The sequence below is a fragment of the Neoarius graeffei genome, chromosome 28, assembly GCF_027579695.1.
Source record: "Neoarius graeffei isolate fNeoGra1 chromosome 28, fNeoGra1.pri, whole genome shotgun sequence".
In the NCBI taxonomy this organism is placed as follows: domain Eukaryota; kingdom Metazoa; phylum Chordata; class Actinopteri; order Siluriformes; family Ariidae; genus Neoarius; species Neoarius graeffei.
Genome location: NC_083596.1, coordinates 23,304,643 through 23,324,247, shown reverse-complemented (window position 1 = coordinate 23,324,247; position 19,605 = coordinate 23,304,643). Strand labels below are relative to the sequence as shown.

Here is a 19,605-nt window from a genome sequence, read left to right as displayed (position 1 = left end):
AGGAGGTGGAGGGGGAGGATCGCCCAGTGCTGTACATAAGTCATAAGCTGTCAGTGCGTGAGGGGCACTACAGCACAATAGAGAAAGAGTGCCTGGCCATCAAGTGGGCAGTCCTCGCCCTCCGTTACTACCTGCTGGGACGCCCTTTCACCCTCTGTTTGGACCACGCGCCCCTCCAATGGCTCCACCGCATGAAGGATGCCAACACGCGGATCACCCGTTGGTATCTGGCACTCCAACCCTTTAACTTCAAGGTGGTCCACAGGCCGGGGGCGCAGATGGTCGTGGCGGACTTCCTCTCCCGTCGGGGGGGGGGGGGGGTTGGCTGCAGGCTGGACGGCTGCCCGGCCTGAGTTGGGCAGTGGGGGTATGTGGCAGTGGGGGCGTGGTCAAGCGTTGGTCTGTGACCGGAGGGTGGAGTCAGGGAAGGTAAGTGGCAGAATCACTGCACCTGAGGTTGATTTAATGTGTTTGTGTGTGTAGCGCGTATCGAGTGTGGGTGGAGCACAGAGGATGGCAGGACAATGCTTGGAGGCAGATAAATCTATTTATTTTCACAACTTTTCAGTCTAAATACTTCCATACACACACACACACACTTGTCTGGTCCCGGGTTGCGCTCCCTCTCCTCTCTCTCTGCCTCCTTAAATAGGGAGCGGTTACTGGGAAAACACACACAAACACAGGTTAATTATCCTCAGGTGTCGCGATTCTGCCACTCACCTTCCCCGGCTCCACCCTCCTGTCACAGACCGGCGCTTGACCACGCCCCCGCTGCCACATACCCCCACCGCCCGACTCAGGCCGGGCGCTCGTCCGGCCCGCAGCCGACTCCCCCCCCTTGACGGGAGAGGAAGTCCGCCATGACCATCTGCGCCCCCGGCCTGTGGACCACCTTGAAGTTGAAGGGTTGGAGTGCCAGATACCAACGGGTGATCTGCGCGTTGGCATCCTTCATGCGGTGGAGCCACTGGAGGGGCGCGTGGTCCGAACAGAGAGTGAAAGAGCGCCCCAGCACGTAGTAACGGAGGGCGAGGACCGCCCACTTAATCGCCAGGCACTCTTTTTCAATTGTGCTGTAGCGCCCCTCACGCACTGACAGCTTCCGGCTGATGTACAGGACCGGGCGGTCCTCCCCCTCCACCTCCTGGGACAAAATGGCCCCCAGCCCTCTGTCCGACGCATCAGTCTGCAACACAAAAGGGAGAGAGAAGTCAGGGGAGTGTAAAAGTGGCCCCCCACACAGTGCAGCCTTTACCTCAGAGAAAGCCCGCTGGCACTGCTCCGTCCACTGGACCGGATCTGGCGCCCCCTTTTTAGTGAGGTCAGTCAGCAGGCTGGTGACGTCCGAATAATTAGGTATAAACCTACGATAGTAGCCAGCCAGCCCCAGGAACTGCCTCACCCCCTTTTTGGTCTTGGGCCTCGGGCAGGCCGCAATCGCTGCTGTCTTATTAATTTGGGGACGCACCTGCCCGTTGCCCAAGTGGAAGCCCAGATACCGTACTTCCACCCGCCCAATCGCACACTTCTTCGGGTTGGCAGTGAGTCCCGCCCGCCTCAGCGACCTAAGGACGGCCCTCAGGTGTTGTAGGTGCCGCTGCCAATCATTACTATAAATGATGATATCATCGAGGTAAGCGGCCGCATAGGTGGCGTGGGGCCGGAGGACCCGGTCCATCAGCCGCTGAAACGTAGCGGGAGCCCCAAACAGCCCAAAAGGAAGTGTGCCGAACTGGTGTAAGCCGAACGGTGTGGAAAAGGCCGTTTTTTCCCGGGATAATGGAGTCAAGGGGATCTGCCAATATCCCTTCGTCAAATCCAGTGTCGAGTAAAAGCAAGCCGTGCCTAGTCGATCGAGCAGCTCATCAATACGAGGCATTGGGTATGCGTCGAATTTAGACACCGCGTTGACTTTTCTATAGTCCACACAGAACCGGACCGAGCCGTCGGCCTTGGGAACCAAGACCACCGGGCTGCTCCAGTCACTGTGGGACTCCTCGACGATGCCCATTTCGAGCATGGCCTGAAGTTCTTCCCGAACCACCTTTTTTTTGTGTTCGGGTAATCTATAAGGACGGCTCCGCACTACCACCCCCGGGGGCGTCTCTATGTGGTGTTCTATGAGGTTAGTGCGACCGGGCAGGGGCGAGAACACATCCGAAAACTCGGCCTGCAACTGGGCGACCTCCGTGAGTTGGGTCGGGGAGAGGTGGTCTCCACAGGGGACCGGAGAGGTACGTGATGCCAATGACCCTTTTTGGACCTCCGGCCCCAGCTCCGCCTTCTCCGGAACTACCGACACCAACGCCACGGGGACCTCCTCGTTCCAGAGTTTCAGCAGATTGAGGTGGTAGATCTGTAGTGCCCCCTCCCTGTCCGTTCACCTAACCTCATAGTCGACGTCCCCAACTCGCCGTGTGACCTCAAAGGGTCCTTGCCACTTGGCGATTAATTTGGAGCTCGACGTGGGCAACAGGACGAGTACCTTATCTCCCAGAGTGAACTCTCTAAGGCGCGTGCCCTTGTTGTACAGGCGGGCTTGCCGTTCCTGGGCCTGCCGCAAATTCTCCTGAGTTAGGTGGGTGAGCGTGTGGAGTTTTGCGCGCAGATCCATAACGTACTGAATTTCGTTTTTGCTCTGTGAAGGTCCCTCCTCCCAATTTTCCCGCAGAACATCTAAGATGCCGCGCGGCTTATGCCCATATAATAATTCAAATGGGGAGAACCCCGTGGAGGCTTGGGGGACCTCTCGCACTGCAAACAACAAGGGTTCGAGCCACTTATCCCAGTTACGTCGCGTTGCGTCCTCACTTACGAATTTTTTGATAATGTTCTTGAGGCTGCGATTGAACCGTTCAACTAAACCGCCGTCTGTGGGTGATAAACGCTGGTGCGGATCGGCTTAATACCCAGTAGCCCATACAGTTCGCTCAGTGTCCGTGACATAAACGAGGTGCCTTGGTCAGTCAGAATCTCTTTCGGGATTCCAACCCGGGAGATGACGTGGAAGAGGGCCTCTGCAATACTGCGTGCTGAGATATTGCGAAGAGGCACCGCTTCCGGGTATCGCGTTGCATAGTCCACCAGAACCAATATAAAGCGGTACCCTCGTGTTGACCGATCTAATGGCCCGACGAGATCCATCCCAATTCTTTCGAACGGGGTCTCGATTAATGGTAGGGGGCACAAGGGCGCTTTTGGAATGGCCGCTGGATTTACTAACTGGCATTCGCGGCACGCCGTACACCACTTACGGACGTCGTCGCGAATCCCCGGCCAATAGAATCGGGCCATTATCCAGGCGAGTGTCTTATCCTGCCCGAGGTGTCCAGCCATGGGATTAAAGTGAGCCGCCTGGAATACCAATTCCCGGCGGCTCTTTGGAATTAACAATTGGGTAACTCGCTCTTTCGTCTGAGTGTCCTGCGTCACTCGGTATAACCTATCCTTCAAAATGGAAAAATAGGGGAAGGACGGGGTGGCGTTCGGCTGGAGCGTCTGACCATCGATTACTCTCACTTGGTCAAACGCGTGTCGCAGAGTCTCGTCTCGCGATTGTTCCAGTGGGAAATCCGCGAGGGATTCCCCAATAGAAAGAGGAGGGGCCGGTGGCTCCTCACTCTGTCGCGGAGATGACATAGACGGCTCTGCGACCGCAGCTCCAGCCAAAGCGACAACGGGACCCTCCCCTGTCAACTGGCAGGACCCACTTTTTACTAGGCGTTCCTTTAAACCCCGAAATCCCGGCCAATCAGTCCCCAAGATCAAAGAGTGGGTAAGGCGAGGATTAACCGCCGCCTTCACTATCGATTTTTCCCCTCTGAAATGTATGTGGACCGACACCAACGGGTAGCTGTGAATATCCCCGTGCACACACAACACCTTCACCCCTTGTGCTCCCCCCAATGCCTCGTCTTGCACCAGGCTTTGGCGGATTGAGGTCTGATTGCAACCTGAATCCACCAATGCCCGATATGTAGCGCCTTGTACACTTACCGGTATGCGATACGCTCCGGCCCGATCGAGGGCAGCCTCTGGCGTGTCGGGGATCTGCACCACTGCCCCCACTTCCATCGCTGCACACTGTTGCTGCAGGTGGCCCGGTTCCCCGCAGCGCCAGCAGACCGGCCCGGGCCTTCCCTCTGCAGCTGTGTTCTGGGGCTCACTCACCTGAGGGGGGGGAGAGACAGACACAGAAGGGAGAAATGGGAGGGCACCATGGGTGCAGCGGGCCGGCTGGGGTGGAGCCGGCCCCCGCCTCCGCGGTGGGGGAATGGGGAGAGGACGGGACACGGGAGGAGAGAAAGAGAGAGAGAAGAGGAGAGAGAAGCTGATGACGTCCGCTGTCCTGCCGCCGGAACAGCCGCCAGATGATCCTCCGCCAGTCCCACGGCCTGATCCAGTGACGCCGGGCGGTGGCACTGGACCCACTCCGCAGTTCCGGCTGGTAAGCGGGCGATGAACTGTTCCAGCGCCACCTGGTCGATGATTCCCTCGGCGTCGCGATCTTTGGCCCTCAGCCACCGCCAGCAGGCGTCCCGGAGCTGCTGGCCGAACGCGAACGGGCTGCCGACTTGCTCCATCCGCAGCGCGCAGAAGCGCTGGCACTGCTGCTCCGGCGTGCGCCCCACGCGCTGGAGGACAGCCTGGCGAAGGTCGGCGTAGGCCAGCCTAATGTGTTTGTGTGTGTAGCGCGTATCGAGTGTGGGTGGAGCACAGAGGACGGCAGGATAATGCTTGGAGGCAGATAAATCTATTTATTTTCACAACTTTTCAGTCTAAAAACTTCCATACACACACACACACACTTGTCTGGTCCCGGGTTGTGCTCCCTCTCCTCTCTCTCTGCCTCCTTAAATAGGGAGCAGTTACTGGGAAAACACACACAAACACAGGTTAATTATCTTCAGGTGTCGCGATTCTGCCACTCACCTTCCCCGGCTCCACCCTCCTGTCACAGACCGGCGCTTGACCACGCCCCCGCTGCCACAGTGTGTCTTCCCCAGTGACCGCGCCCTATTTAAGGAGGAGAGCGAGAGCAGAGCGGGCCCCTCTCCCGACCAGAACACGTGTGTGTGGCGTGTGTGTATGTATGTATAAGTAAACGTGTAGAAGCTGAAAAGCTGACAGTAAAAGTGTTATTGAGAACTCAGCAATGAAAGTCCTCCACTCCTGTCTGTTCTGGGCCAGCATGTGGCTGGTACCCCACGTGTACTATTATTATACAGTGCTCAGCGTAAATGAGTACACCCCCTTTGAAAAGTAACATTTTAAACAATATCTCAATGAACACAAACAATTTCCAAAATGTTGACAAGACAAAGTTTAATATAACATCTGTTTAACTTATAACATGAAAGTAAGGTTAATAATATAACTTAGATTACACATTTTTTCAGTTTTACTCAAATTAGGGTGGTGCAAAAATGAGTACACCCCACAACAAAAACTACTACATCTAGTACTTTATACGGCCTCCATGATTTTTAATGACAGCACCACGTCTTCTAGGCATGGAATGAACAAGTTGTCGACATTTTGCAACATCAATCTTTTTCCATTCTTCAACAATGACCTCTTTTAGTGACTGGATGCTGGATGAAGAGTGATGCTCAACTTGTCTCTTCAGAATTCCCCAAAGAAAATAATTTCTTTACACCACAAAGGTGAAGGCTACAAGAAGGTCAGCAAAGCTTTACGTATCAGTCAGAATACTGTAGCAAAAGTGGTACAAAAATTTAAGAAAGATGGAACTGCAACCATCTCACAGAGACGTCCAGGTCGTCCACAGAAGTTAACACCTCGACAGGAGCGTCTTCTGATGAGAAGGGTTGAAGAAAATTGGCATGCAAGTATCTAAAGAAGTAGAACGCCAAACTGGGGTGACTATTTCCCGTGACACAATACGGCATACACTGTAGAGGAATGGCATGCATGGATGCTGTCCACGAAAGAAGCCTCTCCTAAAGCCCAGGCACAAAAAAGCCCACCTGGAGTTTGCCAGGGCCCATGCTGACAAAGATGAAGACTACTGGGGTTCTATACTCTGGAGTGATGAGACCAAGATAAATGTTTTTGGAACTGATGGCTTCAAAACTGTATGACGTCGCAAAGGTGACGCATACAAAAAAAAAATGGATGGTGCCTACAGTGAAACATGGTGGTGGCAGTGTCCTTATGTGGGGCTGCATGAGTGCTGCTGGTGTCAGGAAGCTGCATTTCATTGATGGCATCATGAATTCACAGATGTATTGCTCTATACTGAAAGAGAAGATGCTACCATCACTCCGTGCCCTTGGTCGTCGTGCACTTTTCCAACATGACAATGATCCTAAACACACATCTAAGGCCACTGTTGGATTTCTGAAGAAGAACAGGGTGAAAGTGATTCAGTGGCCAAGTATATCTCCTGATCTGAACCCAATCGAACACCTATGGGGAATTCTGAAGAGACAAGTTGAGCATCACTCTCCATCCAGCATCCAGTCACTAAAAGAGGTCATTGTTGAAGAATGGAAAAAGATTGATGTTGCAAAATGTCGACAACTTGTTCATTCCATGCTTAGAAGACTTGGTGCTGTCATTAAAAATCATGGAGGCCATACAAAGTACTAGATGTAGTAGTTTTTGTTGTGGGGTGTACTCATTTTTGCACCACCCTAATTTGAGTAAAACTGAAAAAGTGTAATCTAAGTTATATTATTAACTTTACTTTCCCGTTATAAGTTAAACAGATGTTATATTAAACTTTGTCTTATCAACATTTTGGAAATTGTTTGTGTTCAGTGAGATATTGTTTAAAATGTTATTTTTCAAAGGGGGTGCACTCATTTACGCTGAACACTGTACATACACACTCTCTTTTCCAGTTTTTCGATGTCCGTTGGTATGTTTTTCTCTTGTAAATATGCATGACAAATCTCTAATTAAGTTTTGGTAACCTTTCAGGTGTTCGACGCATCCTTCTCTTTCCTGGCAAACAAAGAAATGCTTCTGTGCATGCACAGCAGAAAACTTTTTCACTGAATATTCACATCAGCGATGACGTATGACGTCATGTTGTCTTGACAACCGTGCAATATCATAAACCATATTCAACACTCATTCTCCATTGGGTAGAGTGGCGTAATACACATAGGGTAAGCGATATGCTAACAATATTGCATGCTATAAAACCAAATGAATGAAACCCACTAGAAGGGAATAGAACACACGTTTTTATTCCATCGAAAAAATGTCCTGTATGTATAATAATTTATTATACAGCATGGAAACATTACTGTAATTAGCACTAGTTCAGTTCAATAACTCTTACAGTATGAAATACAGCTATATATAGTTAGTTAGTGTTGTTTTAATAATAATAATTTTCTGGTGTACCTTTGAGAGTATTGATCCTTATGGTCCAGCAATGTATTGTAAATTATTTTTCAGGGTTTTCAGGGAAAATATGCATACGAAAGGTACAAACCATGTCCCCAAAATCAGTGTGTCTCGACCGCTGGGCCGTGATACATTAGTGGGCCGCAAAGCGCCATCTACGTAATGGGCCGTGAATTTTTTTCAAGTTTGAAGCCAAATACTAAATAGTTCAGGATGCCGTAGTGTCCCAAATCCGGTAGCTGGTTTGCCGTATACTTTTCAAGTCGAATAAATACATTTGTGGGTAAATTAAGAAGAACAAGCCTTTATTTTGTACACATTTAACCCAGGGGCAGCACGGTGGTGTAGTGGTTAGCACTGTCGCCTCACAGCAAGAAGGTCCGGGTCCGAGCCCCGTGGCCGGCGAGGGCCTTTCTGTGCAGAGTTTGCATGTTCTCCCCGTGTCCGCGTGGGTTTCCTCCGGGTGCTCCGGTTTCCCCCACAGTCCAAAGACATGCAGGTTAGGTTAACTGGTGACTCTAAATTGACCGTAGGTGTGAATGTGAGTGTGAATGGTTGTCTGTGTCTATGTGTCAGCCCTGTGATGACGTGGCGACTTGTCCAGGGTGTACCCCGCCTTTCGCCCGTAGTCAGCTGGGATAGGCTCCAGCTTGCCTGCGACCCTGTAGAACAGGATAAAGCGGCTAGAGATAATGAGATGAGATGAGACATTTAACCCACACGCGTGCCCGCACACAGAGAGAGAGAGAGAGAGTGCGCAGTGGGCTGAATAAATAAATACATTTGTAGGTAAATTGTATGGATCTGTGATGCCTGCTGGAAGAGAAGAGCAGGGAGGATTGAGAATCGAGCAGCTGTGGTTTGTTTATACCTGATACTAAAACTTGTAGTATCCTAGCAATCATCTCAAAGACACGTACAAAAAGCCCAGAAACTCCTATTTACCTGGGCAAAAACAATACACGATTTATCTTGTAGTGTCCTGATCCGCAGATCTTTAACCCAGCCACATATAAAAAGTTGTACACCTCCATGCTCTTCCAGGTTTTCATCTGTGTGTCCGTGTCGAACAAGGTTGGGGAAATCAACAGATGGATAATTTTCCAACTCAGAATGAATGAATGACTTTATTTAAACACGATAAGTTGATCAGTAGAGCTGGTGCACTGTAAAAAATGATTTGTTGTTTTAACTTAAAGTTAGTGCAAGGGCTGCCTTAAAATTTTGAGTTAATTGAAATTCACATAGTAAGTTAAATTGTTGTGAACTTACTATATTAATTTCAGTGAACTCAAAATTTTAATGCAGCTCTTGCACTAACTTTTTTAAGTTAAAACAACAAATCATTTTTTACAATGTGGGGCCGTGCATGTACAGACACAAATAATTACAAATACAAAGGACTAAAAATATACACAATCTTTAAAAAAATTAAATCTATTGATTATCTGTTAATTATCTTCACATTAAATTAATTAATAGTATGCATAACTATTGTCTTTGTATTTACTTATGGCTACAATAGATTAGATTAGATTAGATTAGATTAGATTAGATTAGATTAGATTAGATTAGATTAGATTAGATAAAACTTTATTGATCCCTTTGGGAGGGTTCCCTCAGGGAAATTAAGAGGATCAAAATTTATTATACGAATGTCAAATTTAGTTCGTAAACTTTTCTTTCATAGGAAAAATCCTTCTTTGTTAGCGTGTGAGGATCTAATCCAATTGAGTGGTTTCTACATCCACTTCTTTTGAGTGGTTTTAATAACTTGCTTGTTTGCTGCAATACAAACATGACAATAAGTTCTCGTGTTAATGGACCAGACACCACTTTTGGATCATTAATCCCTTTTGACTGAAAATGCCCTGCATGCATGATTTGGCTTCTGGCACATCCATGCAGTTTTAAATACAATACCTACAATTAAAAACAACTTCTTTTTATTGCATTTATTTAATTCCTGGGCCTCCCATCTGTAACATGGAGTGATCTTGCATCCCATTAATACACTTGACAATAGATTATTAGATTCTAACAGAATAGACAAGACAAAATAATTAGGGGTCTTTTTTAATGGGCCCCGACTCATTCCAAGATGAGATGAAAGGTTGCGAACCCCTGCTCTAGATGGGGCTTCTGGCACATCCATACAGTTTTAAATACAATACCTACAATTAAAAACAGCTTGTTTTTATTGCATTTATTTAATTCCTGTACCTCCCTTCTGTAACATGGAGTGATCTTGCATCCCATTAATACACTTGACAATAGTTTATTAGATTCTAACAGAATAGACAAGTCAAAATAACTGGGGGTCTTTTTTTAATGGGCCCCGACTTGTTCCAAGATGAGATGAAAGGTTGCGAACCCCTGCTCTAGACCCCTGCTCTAGATGGGGCTTCTGGAACATCCATACAGTTTTAAATACAATCCCTACAAATAAAAACAGCTTGTTTTTATTGCATTTACACTACCGTTCAAAGTTTGGGGTCACTTTGAAATTTCCTTATTTTTGAAAGAAAAGCACTGTTCTTTTCAATGAAGATCACTTTAAACTAATCAGAAATGCACTCTATACATTGCTAATGTGGTAAATGACTATTCTAGCTGCAAATGTCTGGTTTTTGGTGCAATATCTCCATAGGTGTATAGAGGCCCATTTCCAGCAACTCTCACTCCAGTGTTCTAATGGTACAATGTGTTTGCTCATTGCCTCAGAAGGCTAATGGATGATTAGAAAACCCTTGTACAATCATGTTAGCACGGCTGAAAACAGTTTAGCTCTTTAGAGAAGCTATAAAACTGACCTTCCTTTGAGCAGATTGAGTTTCTGGAGCATCACATCTGTGGGGTCGATTAAATGCTCAAAATGGCCAGAAAAATGTCTTGACTATATTTTCTATTCATTTTACAACTTATGGTGGTAAATAAAAGTGTGACTTTTCATGGAAAACACAAAATTGTCTGGGTGACCCCAAACTTTTGAACGGTAGTGTATTTAATTCCTGTACCTCCCTTCTGTAACATGGAGTGATGTAATACACTTGACAATAGTTTATTAGATTCTAACAGAATAGACAAGTCAAAATAATTGGGGGTCTTTTTTTAATGGGCCCCGACTCGTTCCAAGATGAGATGAAAGGTTGCGAACCCCTGCTCTAGATGGTATCACCCGAATGACATTTCAGGGAGTCGAGTGTACTACAGGAGCTCTATTGAGGTATTTCACCTGACGTCACAGGGTCACGTGACGCCCTGGTGTCCGCCATTTTGGACGGCAAGCTAGCTAATGTCAACAAGTAGCTGGTATGTTACTGTAGCAATGTTTACGTTCAGTCATTTGGATGACTGTTAAAACCTTTCAGTCTCAAGTTTTTCCTTTACTGGATTTACTAGTTTACTGAGCCAGCCAGCCCCGGAGCACTAGCTAGCTAGCTAGCGCCAGCCAGCCAGCCAGCCCCGGAGTGCTAGCTAGCTAGCGCCAGCCAGCCAGCCCCGGAGCGCTAGCTAGCTAGCTAGCCCCAGCCAGCCAGCCCCGGAGCGCTAGCTAGCTAGCTAGCGCCAGCCAGCCAGCCCCGGAGCGCGCGCTAGCTAGCTAGCGCCAGCCAGCCAGCCCCGGAGCGCGCGCTAGCTAGCTAGCTAGCGCCAGCCAGCCAGCCCCGGAGCACTAGCTAGCTAGCTAGCGCCAGCCAGCCCCGGAGCGCTAGCTAGCTAGCGCCAGCCAGCCCGCCACGGAGCGCGCTCAGTAAACTAGTAAATACAGTAAAGGAAAAACTTATAACGGGCCATGTCTCAACAGACTAAGAAGTTATTTCAATGACATTTAATAACATTTTGTTTATCCTGAGGACCGAAAGTAAACGAAAACGTGAACAAATCTTAGCTGTCAGTGAACAATCCTGGTGGAAGCAGGTAAACATCGTTCTCTAAGCCTGCTAACCTCAATTTTTGCAAATACCTCTCCCTCTGCTCGCCCTGTAAATGCCCTACGTTACTGGATAGTGAAGGTGTTTTCTGCATCTCGCTCCTTTTTCTTTTATGTTTTTCGTTTGTCGCCTTCCTCGCATTCAAACTGATTCGAGCCGTGCTGTCCAAAATGGCAGCGTCACATAACTTGGTCACGTGAGTGAAATACCTCAATAGAAAACAGCAGCAGGAGGGATTCAACCTCAACCTCATCATCATCCTCGTCGTCATTTTTAAGGTGACCGCAGCATCCCGACCTGCAGATCTTGACAGTGTTTACAGTTCTGCGTTTCACTTTTCAGGTAATATATAAATGTAGAGATGAAATTGCCTTTGTCATTATTTACCGGTCACCTTTAAACAATGCGGATTTGATCCTATGCGCTGCTGTTCCTAGAGCTGCATGAGCACAGAGCGTCGCGATGGTCATGTAACCTGTTCATATGACGTAATGTGACATAGAGAGACGGTTATTATAGGGGATAGGTCAGACCGACTGTTTTGTCCTGTTACTTTGGTATGTGTGTGTGTGTGTGTGTGAGAGAGAGAGAGAGAGAGCTCACGAGCAGAGCTGCGGTGTTGAAACATCTGGCACGCCTTGCTGTCGCAACTGAACAATTTTGAATCATTTCTGAACAATGAATGTTTTCTAACGGCAGTAACTGTTTTTTAAAGCAATAGGGTCTGATCAGATGGCCATGACTCCGCATTCTCCTCCACTAACCGCATGCACCCTGGTGGGTAAGTTCCTCTTTTGCCATAGTGTTTACACTTCATTTCCAACGAGTTTGCTTTTACACATGTTAAATAATCATCCATTCAGTGATTCATAGATTTATGATAGCTGCCAGGACACTAAACACAATATATTGAGCTATTTAACATTATAGATCAAAAATCAGCAAACATCTCCAGATGGCTCCTCCCCTCCATCTTTGGGCGTGACAGTTAACATGTAAACGTCTGTTTCCATTACCTTATATACTCTGAGTTAAGAAAGTATTCAGACCGTTTAGGGTGCAGTTCCCCTCCCCCCACACACATTTTACTATGTTATATACACAATATATATGTATGAGGGCAGCCTGGTGGTGCAGTGGTTAGCACTGTCGCCTCACAGCAAGAACCTTCGGGTTTGAGCCTCACAACCGACGGGGGCCTTTTTGTGCGGAGTTTGCATGTCCTCCTCGTGTCTGCATGGGTGTTTCGGTTTCCCCCACAGTCCAAAGACATGCGGTTAGGTTAACATGGGGTGGTCTTGGGCTGAAGTGCACCCTAGCCCCACTGCTCTGGGTATGTGTATGTGCTCATTGCTTATGTGTCTGTGCATGTGTGTGTTCACTGCTTAAAGTGCATATCCTGGACCAAATTCTTTTTTTTTTAATATGAAAGTATGTCCCTTTACACACCCATCCAGAAGGGTAATTTTGCACAAGGCCATCTGTCTACAGCAGAAAAAAATAAAATAACAAAACACGTCTGGAAAAATCCCAAGGGAGTCTGGAGCCAGATTCGTGACGTCACCTGCAGAAACACGCGAGCTTGCACGGTTTCAGTGCACAGCCTGTGTAGACCAAGTTTAGCAGCTAGCAATTTTGCATTGAAATGTGGAATTGTCACCTGACGCAATGTGGGAAACGATGAGTACTAATCCCATCAAGATTGGTGTTGCTACACCCTCCTATGATACATCTGTTAACCATTTTAATAATTACGCGATAACGTTGAAGAAATTTGCAGAAAACCACCAGGTCGTTTTCTCATAAACAAACCAGCGCTGACGTAGGATTCAGAGGGAGGCATCCCGCACGCGACGTCACGAAAATCAGTGTTTCCCAGGAAATCCAAATGCCAAGTTTTTTCAGAGGCGGACGAATTCGCCTCAAATGGTTTGATTTCAACTGAATTTTTCTGGTATTGCGCAAGGTAAAAAAAATTGCACAAAACACAAAATGTGACAGATATTTGACCAAAGTTTAATATAAAATAGGAGAATTACATTGATCTTGCTCCTGAATTTACCCGTGATATGCACTTTAAAGTGCGAGTCTAACGACAATTACGTCATAAAATCCCAGGTTTTCTGTGTCCGATATATTCAAATAGGTTGTAAAGTTCACAGATAAATAAAAAATTGGTTCGAAAAATAAATTTTTTGCGGCTGAATTCTGGTCCAAAAATCACTTGTCTGCCATTATTAGATCGTAGCGATTTACAGGTCAGCGGTGCTACATGTGTGACGTCATATGCGCCACTGCCTTCTTTTGTGTCCACACAGACTCTGTACTATTCTCTGCAATGGCGTGCATTCTTGAGACTGATTCTTTTGAAAAAGACGACGAAAGCTCTTCAAATTTGTCCTCAATCTTTGGGTGGTTGCCTGAGGACGATTTAGAACCTATAGCCATGGAGAAAGAGGCGGACAGATATGCAAGCCAAGTCACTCGTGAAGAAGAAGAGCAACAGCTGCTCGAGCAGTTTTCTGGAAACCAGGAAGTTATTACATTGTGCGAATCATAGTTGGCATATTCATTTTTTTTTATTGATTTGGTGTTCAATTTTCACAGTTATGATAAAGCAGTACCTCTTTTTTTTTTCTAATTGTCATCTTTGTAACCTCACTTGGTAGGCACAAGGCTAAATAATGGCAATAAATAGGCACTTTCACTTTTTGTGCTAGAGCCAGCAGGAGCGAGTGGTGCGTTGTGCCTTATGCATTGTGTGCAGCGAGCGCACAACAGCCAGGAATTTGTTAGGATTCATCTCCAAAAACTAAGTTGCTCATAAAACTACAGCCTCTTCTGGTTCTAACAGTACCAATTAGGACCATGTAGACCCTTTCTATTTTGTGGTACAATGTTAGAGTTGTGTGTGTGTGTGTGTGTGTGTGTGGGGGGGGGTCAGCGTACAATTACCATTATTTATTTTTTACTGAAATCATTGTATAACCATAATTTTTTTTTTTCAAAATTCCCAAACCTATTATCTTCTTCACACTTGTGCGCCGTGATGCGTGCATCAGTCGGACTCTCGGGCGCACTCCGGATTGCGCGTACACCGAGCAGACACTCACATGCACACCGTTAACTATGCACACCTACAAGATGAAGCCGCAATCAGTGCACCTATATAACGCGCAATTACCGTTATTTATTTTGACTAAAATCACCGTATCTCTGCAACCATAAGATTTTTTTCAAAATTCCAAAATCTATGATCTCCTTACTCTTCGCTCATGTTGTGAGAGAATCTCTTTCAGAGCCTATGAAGACAGGAAAAAAATGATGAGTTCGTTGAGAGAGATAATAGGATGGCGTGTCCACTCATTTGATGTTGAACTCATGTTTTTAGGTGCAATTTCACGTCGCACGTGTTTCAGTGGACAAACGGGCAACGACAAAATTCAGAAATGCACAGAAAAGATTATCAGAGAGCGATTATAAATTAATCTTGCCATGGCCTTTTCCTTCGCGCCAATTCCGTGATTACTGTAGAGACTTTACCTTAAAATTTCAAACAGGTTCAATTCATCTTCAAATCAGCTCTCTGTAAAGGCACACCATAAGTGTCAGGGAAGGGTTGGAGATGGATGTATGTGCAGAAAATGCTTTTATTTATAAAGGTGCCAACAAGCAAACAATCCAAATCAGCGAGCAAAGATCAAAAACGGTAAACAAGCAAAAGGTTGGGTGTGGCACAAACAGATGAGCACAGGCAAAGATGGAAGCACAAAAAAACCCCAGGAATCAGGAAAACAGGAGCTAAGGCTCAGTAATGTGTATGTAACATAGCACAATACTTCACAGTGAGCGTGTGTTTTCAGAGTCTTTATATAGGTGCACTGATTGCACCTTCATCTTGTGCAGGTGTGCATAGTTAACAGCACGCATGTGAGAGTCCACTTGGCACGCGTGCGCAGTCCAGAGCGCACCCGAACGTCTGACTGATGCACGCGCCACAGCGTGCAGATGTGACAGGAAGAAGATCATAGGTTTTGGAATTTTGAAAAAAACTCTTTTATGGTTGCAGAGATATGGTGATTTTAGTAAAAAATAAATAACGGTAATTGAATGCTGCCCCCCCCCCCCCCCCCCCCCACACACACACACAACTCTGTTTAACATTGTACCACAAAATAGAAAGGGTCTACATGGTCCTAACTGGTACTGTTAGAACCAGAAAAAGTTGTAGTTTTATGAAGATCTTCTTTTTGGAGGTGAACCCAAACAAATCCCTGGCTGCTGTGCACTTGCTGCGCACAATGCATATGGCACAACATGCCACCCACTCCTGCCAGCTCCAGTGCTGAAAGTGAAGTGCCAATTTACTTCTATTATTTAGCCTTGGATAAAACTTCAGAACTGCTCAGTGAAAAGAATAAAAGATTAAGGACAACTAATATATTCAAGCAACAGGCTGAACACAAGCTTGACCCTTCCTGTGCGGTGAGCTCTTTGAGATGGCACTTCTGACTTTTGTTTCCAGATCGTGGGAACTGCTCCGCATACCAGACATCGCTCAAATCCTTTTATGTGAATCTGCCTCACAAATGCATCTTTTTCAAAATGTACGGAGCAGACGCCAAACCATCCTGTTGGCTTACCTCTCTTTGTGCGTACAAATTAAACCCATTCGTTCCGTAAGTGTCCTGCCGAGTTTGGGCTATAATGGATCGAAAATCTGCTTTTTTTATTGGCTACACTTGAACAGCCTTGAAGGACACACCTCTTAGGAGGCATCAGGGGCAGAGCTAAAAGGGGGGCAGGTGGAGCCATTGCCCCTGGGCCCTCCCCCTAGCCGTACAGGGCCCCACCCTTTGACATTCAGGCCCTCCCAATAAATGTGCCTTACGCGATTTCATTGGAAATTCCTTGAAACCTACAGGTTTTCACATGATTACAGACTAGTTGACCTATATATCTCTCATTTTTGCTACACATTCTTATCATGGTTAAAAAAAAATAATAAAAAAAAACCTGTGAAATCCCTAAACAAACTTAAATTGTAATGTTTTCAAGCTAAACTAAGCTGTTCCTTTGTTATTTAGTTGTTTTTCGTTTGAGGAATTTGCAAAAAAAACTGCAATGCATGATGGGTAGGATCTAAAGGCTGCCTAACGTCCTCATCCATCTGATGACATACAACAAGACTAGGAAGGTGCATGCCTGGTTGCAGTTGTTGGTTGTCTACTAGAAACGAATTCATCATGTTTAAAAGTAGAAGTGGGGCACAAAAGAGGAAGGAAAAGAAAAATAAAGAGGAGGCAAACTCTAAACTTTACTAAATTTCAGTTCATGTTTTTAATCAGTCTTCAGACAAAGATTTTGGAGTGCACTAATGCAATCTCAAAGTTACTGCATGAGAAGACCATTGAGCTCCTCAAAGCGTCTGCATTATTGCAGAATACTGTACAAACTCTACAGGAGTAGAGAGAGCAGTTTGATGAGGCAAAGGCTTCCACTCTGGCATTGGCTGTGAAATGGGGCAGTCAAACGCAATTTGTAGCCACCAGGTTAAAAAAAATGAAGCGCCACTTTGATCACCTTAGTGAAGACAGTCAGCTTTCCGATGCAGAACATTATTTTCAGGTGAATGTGTTCTATGCATGCCTTGATGTAATCATTCAGCAGCTGTCACAAAGGTTTGTCAGTTTAAATCGGACTGCTCATTTGTTTGAGGCTATTCATCCAAATACGCTCCAGCATGCCAAGGACGAGGAGCTATACGAAGTGGCCCGTCGACTGTGTGATCACTATAGTCGGGATATTGACTCCAGCTTTCCTGGTCAACTAGTGTCATTTAGGGCTTGTTTCAAGAAGCAGATAGCGAGACACACATCTGTGCTTAGCCTGGCCAGGTTACTGGTAGCAGATCATCCAGCAGTAACTTCTACATTTAGTGAGGTGTGCACGGCCTTCTTGCTTTTTCTCACTCTCCCCGTCTCAGTTGCAACAGCAGAGCGCTCTTTCTCCAAATTAAAATTGATAAAAATTATCTCAGGAGCGCAATGGGTCAAGAGAGACTCTGTGGATTGGCCATTTTATCAATTGAGAATGAGCGAGCAAGAGCGCTTAACATCCCTCAAATAGTCGACGATTTTGCGGAGCGCAAGGTGCGTCGAATGCCTTTTTAATGACGAACGCAGGTTTCCGTGTCGGCTTTGTAGTTGAAGATGTGCTTACACAATGAGGGTGTATCATTCATGATTGCTGGATTTTTTTTTTTGTTGTTGTTTAGTGTCTATTTGGAACATAATAAAAAATGAATGGAAAATACAGGCTATGTAGGCCTATAAAAAAATAATAATAAAAAAAAAACTTTGAGCAAGTTCTGTTCTAATATAGCCTGATTATATGCCGCAGGCCTTCTGTTTGTTTGCAATTTCGCCATGGCTAGGTCCAAAGGCCATGTTCTTAAAAATTGCTTTTTGTTAGATACAGCCTATGCCGCAAGCCTCCTAATTTGTTTGTTTGCAATTTCGCCATGGGGGGGCTGATTGGTGTTTTGCCCCGGGGCCTTGTGTGCAGTTGTTCCATCACTGGGAGGCATGCTTTGGTTTTAGTTTTGTTATGGAATAAAAACCTTGAAAACGTGCTATACTTTGCAAAGCAGACGAAGCCAGAAATGCTGCAAACTTTCAAGCATTGCGCATATGATGTCACTTCCTTTGAATTAACAGTAACTTGCCAGGAACGCATTTGTGTCATGGCGAACTCAAAGAGCCAAACTTTTCCAGCTAAATAGAACATGTTCCCAGTCTCGTATTAAAATACAATTTAGAAAGTAAACTATTTAGCATGTCTAGTTTTATAAGGTATAATTTCCAGGGGTGGTGTCATTTTGAGGTCATTTTGCGGATGAGGTGAGAACGTCTGTTTGCGTTGGCTACTAGTTAATTTCGTGCAGTCTCTGGCTAAGGAAGAGTGCTCCAGCTGGGCCTTGCCTTTCCTTTGGAGCACTGTTTGTTTTTTCTTTGTTTTAGGTTATTTTGAGACAATCCTGGTCTGAAGTTATAACTTCTGTCAGGGGCATGCTTCGTGCAGCTTGTCTGTAGCGAGTTCAGAGTTATCCAGTCGCCTCAAGGCCGGCATGTCTCAGAAGAGCTAGCTAGGACAGTTAGCTTCTTTGGTTAGATATTTAGGATGCCAGTGGACTGCCTTATAGGATACACCGGCAATCAATGGACGATTTCACCCGGATGCATGGGAGTATTTTGGTTCGTGCTTGCGGATGTGTAATACAGAATTACTGCAGGGTCACTGCGTGCGAGCATCCGTCACTTCCGTCTTCCTCTTCCTCTGGCGGGAAAATTCAGAAAGGCAGTGAGGCGAACAGCTGGCTGTGCTAACAGCTGACGGCGAAAGCTGGTTGTCTCAGCAACTTGCTACCGGGCTACATGGGCCCAAAGAAGATCCCCACTGCTGAGGAAGTCGATGACATAAAAAAGTCACTCGACTTCATAACCGAAGAAGTTTCTGCTGTCAGGCTGCAGCAGAAGAACATATTGGACTTGGTGGAGGAAGTGAAAACGCTGAGGATCCAGAATGCAGAGAAAGACAAGCAGATTGCCGACCTGGAAAGCTGAGTAGCCAACCTGGAGCAATACTCCAGAATGAACGACGTTGTCGTCACCGGGCTCCAGGTAAAACCTCGGTCATACGCTTGGGCGGTGACCGCTATCAGCGGGGAGGAGCCCGGGGAGCTGGATGCGAGCTCCGTGGAGCAACAGGTAGCTGCTTTCCTGCAGTCCAAGGGAATTCACCTGGACTGCGATAACATCGAGGCTTGCCACCCGCTACCAAGGAGGAACACCAGCGACAAGCAGACCATCATCATGAGGTTTGTCAGCAGGAAACATAAGACCGCACTATTAAAGCAGGGGTACAAGCTGAAGGGATCCAGCGTCTACATAAATGACCATCTGACCAAACACAATGCGGGTATAGCCAGGAGTGCACGCGCCTTAAAGAAACAGAGGAAAATTCAGAACACTTGGACTACAAACTGTAAAGTGTTTATTAAACTAAATGGTACACCTGAGGAGGCCAAAATATTGGTTGTGAAAAACATCAAGGACTTGGAAAAGTATCAGTGACCATCATGAGCGGGACCATAAGCCACACATCTCAGAGGATTACAGAACAGGATTTACTGGAGCTAAAATTGTTTGAGTACACTGATTACAAATCACAGGATTTGGAATATGACACAGACCCGGACAATAATTTCTTCTCTGCCATTAACAAC

General features: G+C 46.2%; 1 protein-coding gene across 1 annotated transcript in view; it reads left to right on the top strand.

Annotated features, from left to right (window-relative positions):
• The first annotated feature begins 11,524 nt into the window (after window positions 1-11,524).
• The window catches only part of si:ch211-215c18.3 (uncharacterized), a 48,789-nt gene continuing 40,708 nt past the window's right edge, over window positions 11,525-19,605 (top strand). Inside the window, exons 1-2 of the mRNA XM_060912529.1 lie at window positions 11,525-11,660; window positions 12,034-12,099. Coding sequence (XP_060768512.1) covers window positions 12,051-12,099 — 49 coding nt within the window. The 5' untranslated portion in view covers window positions 11,525-11,660; window positions 12,034-12,050. The remainder of the gene's footprint in view (window positions 11,661-12,033; window positions 12,100-19,605) is intronic.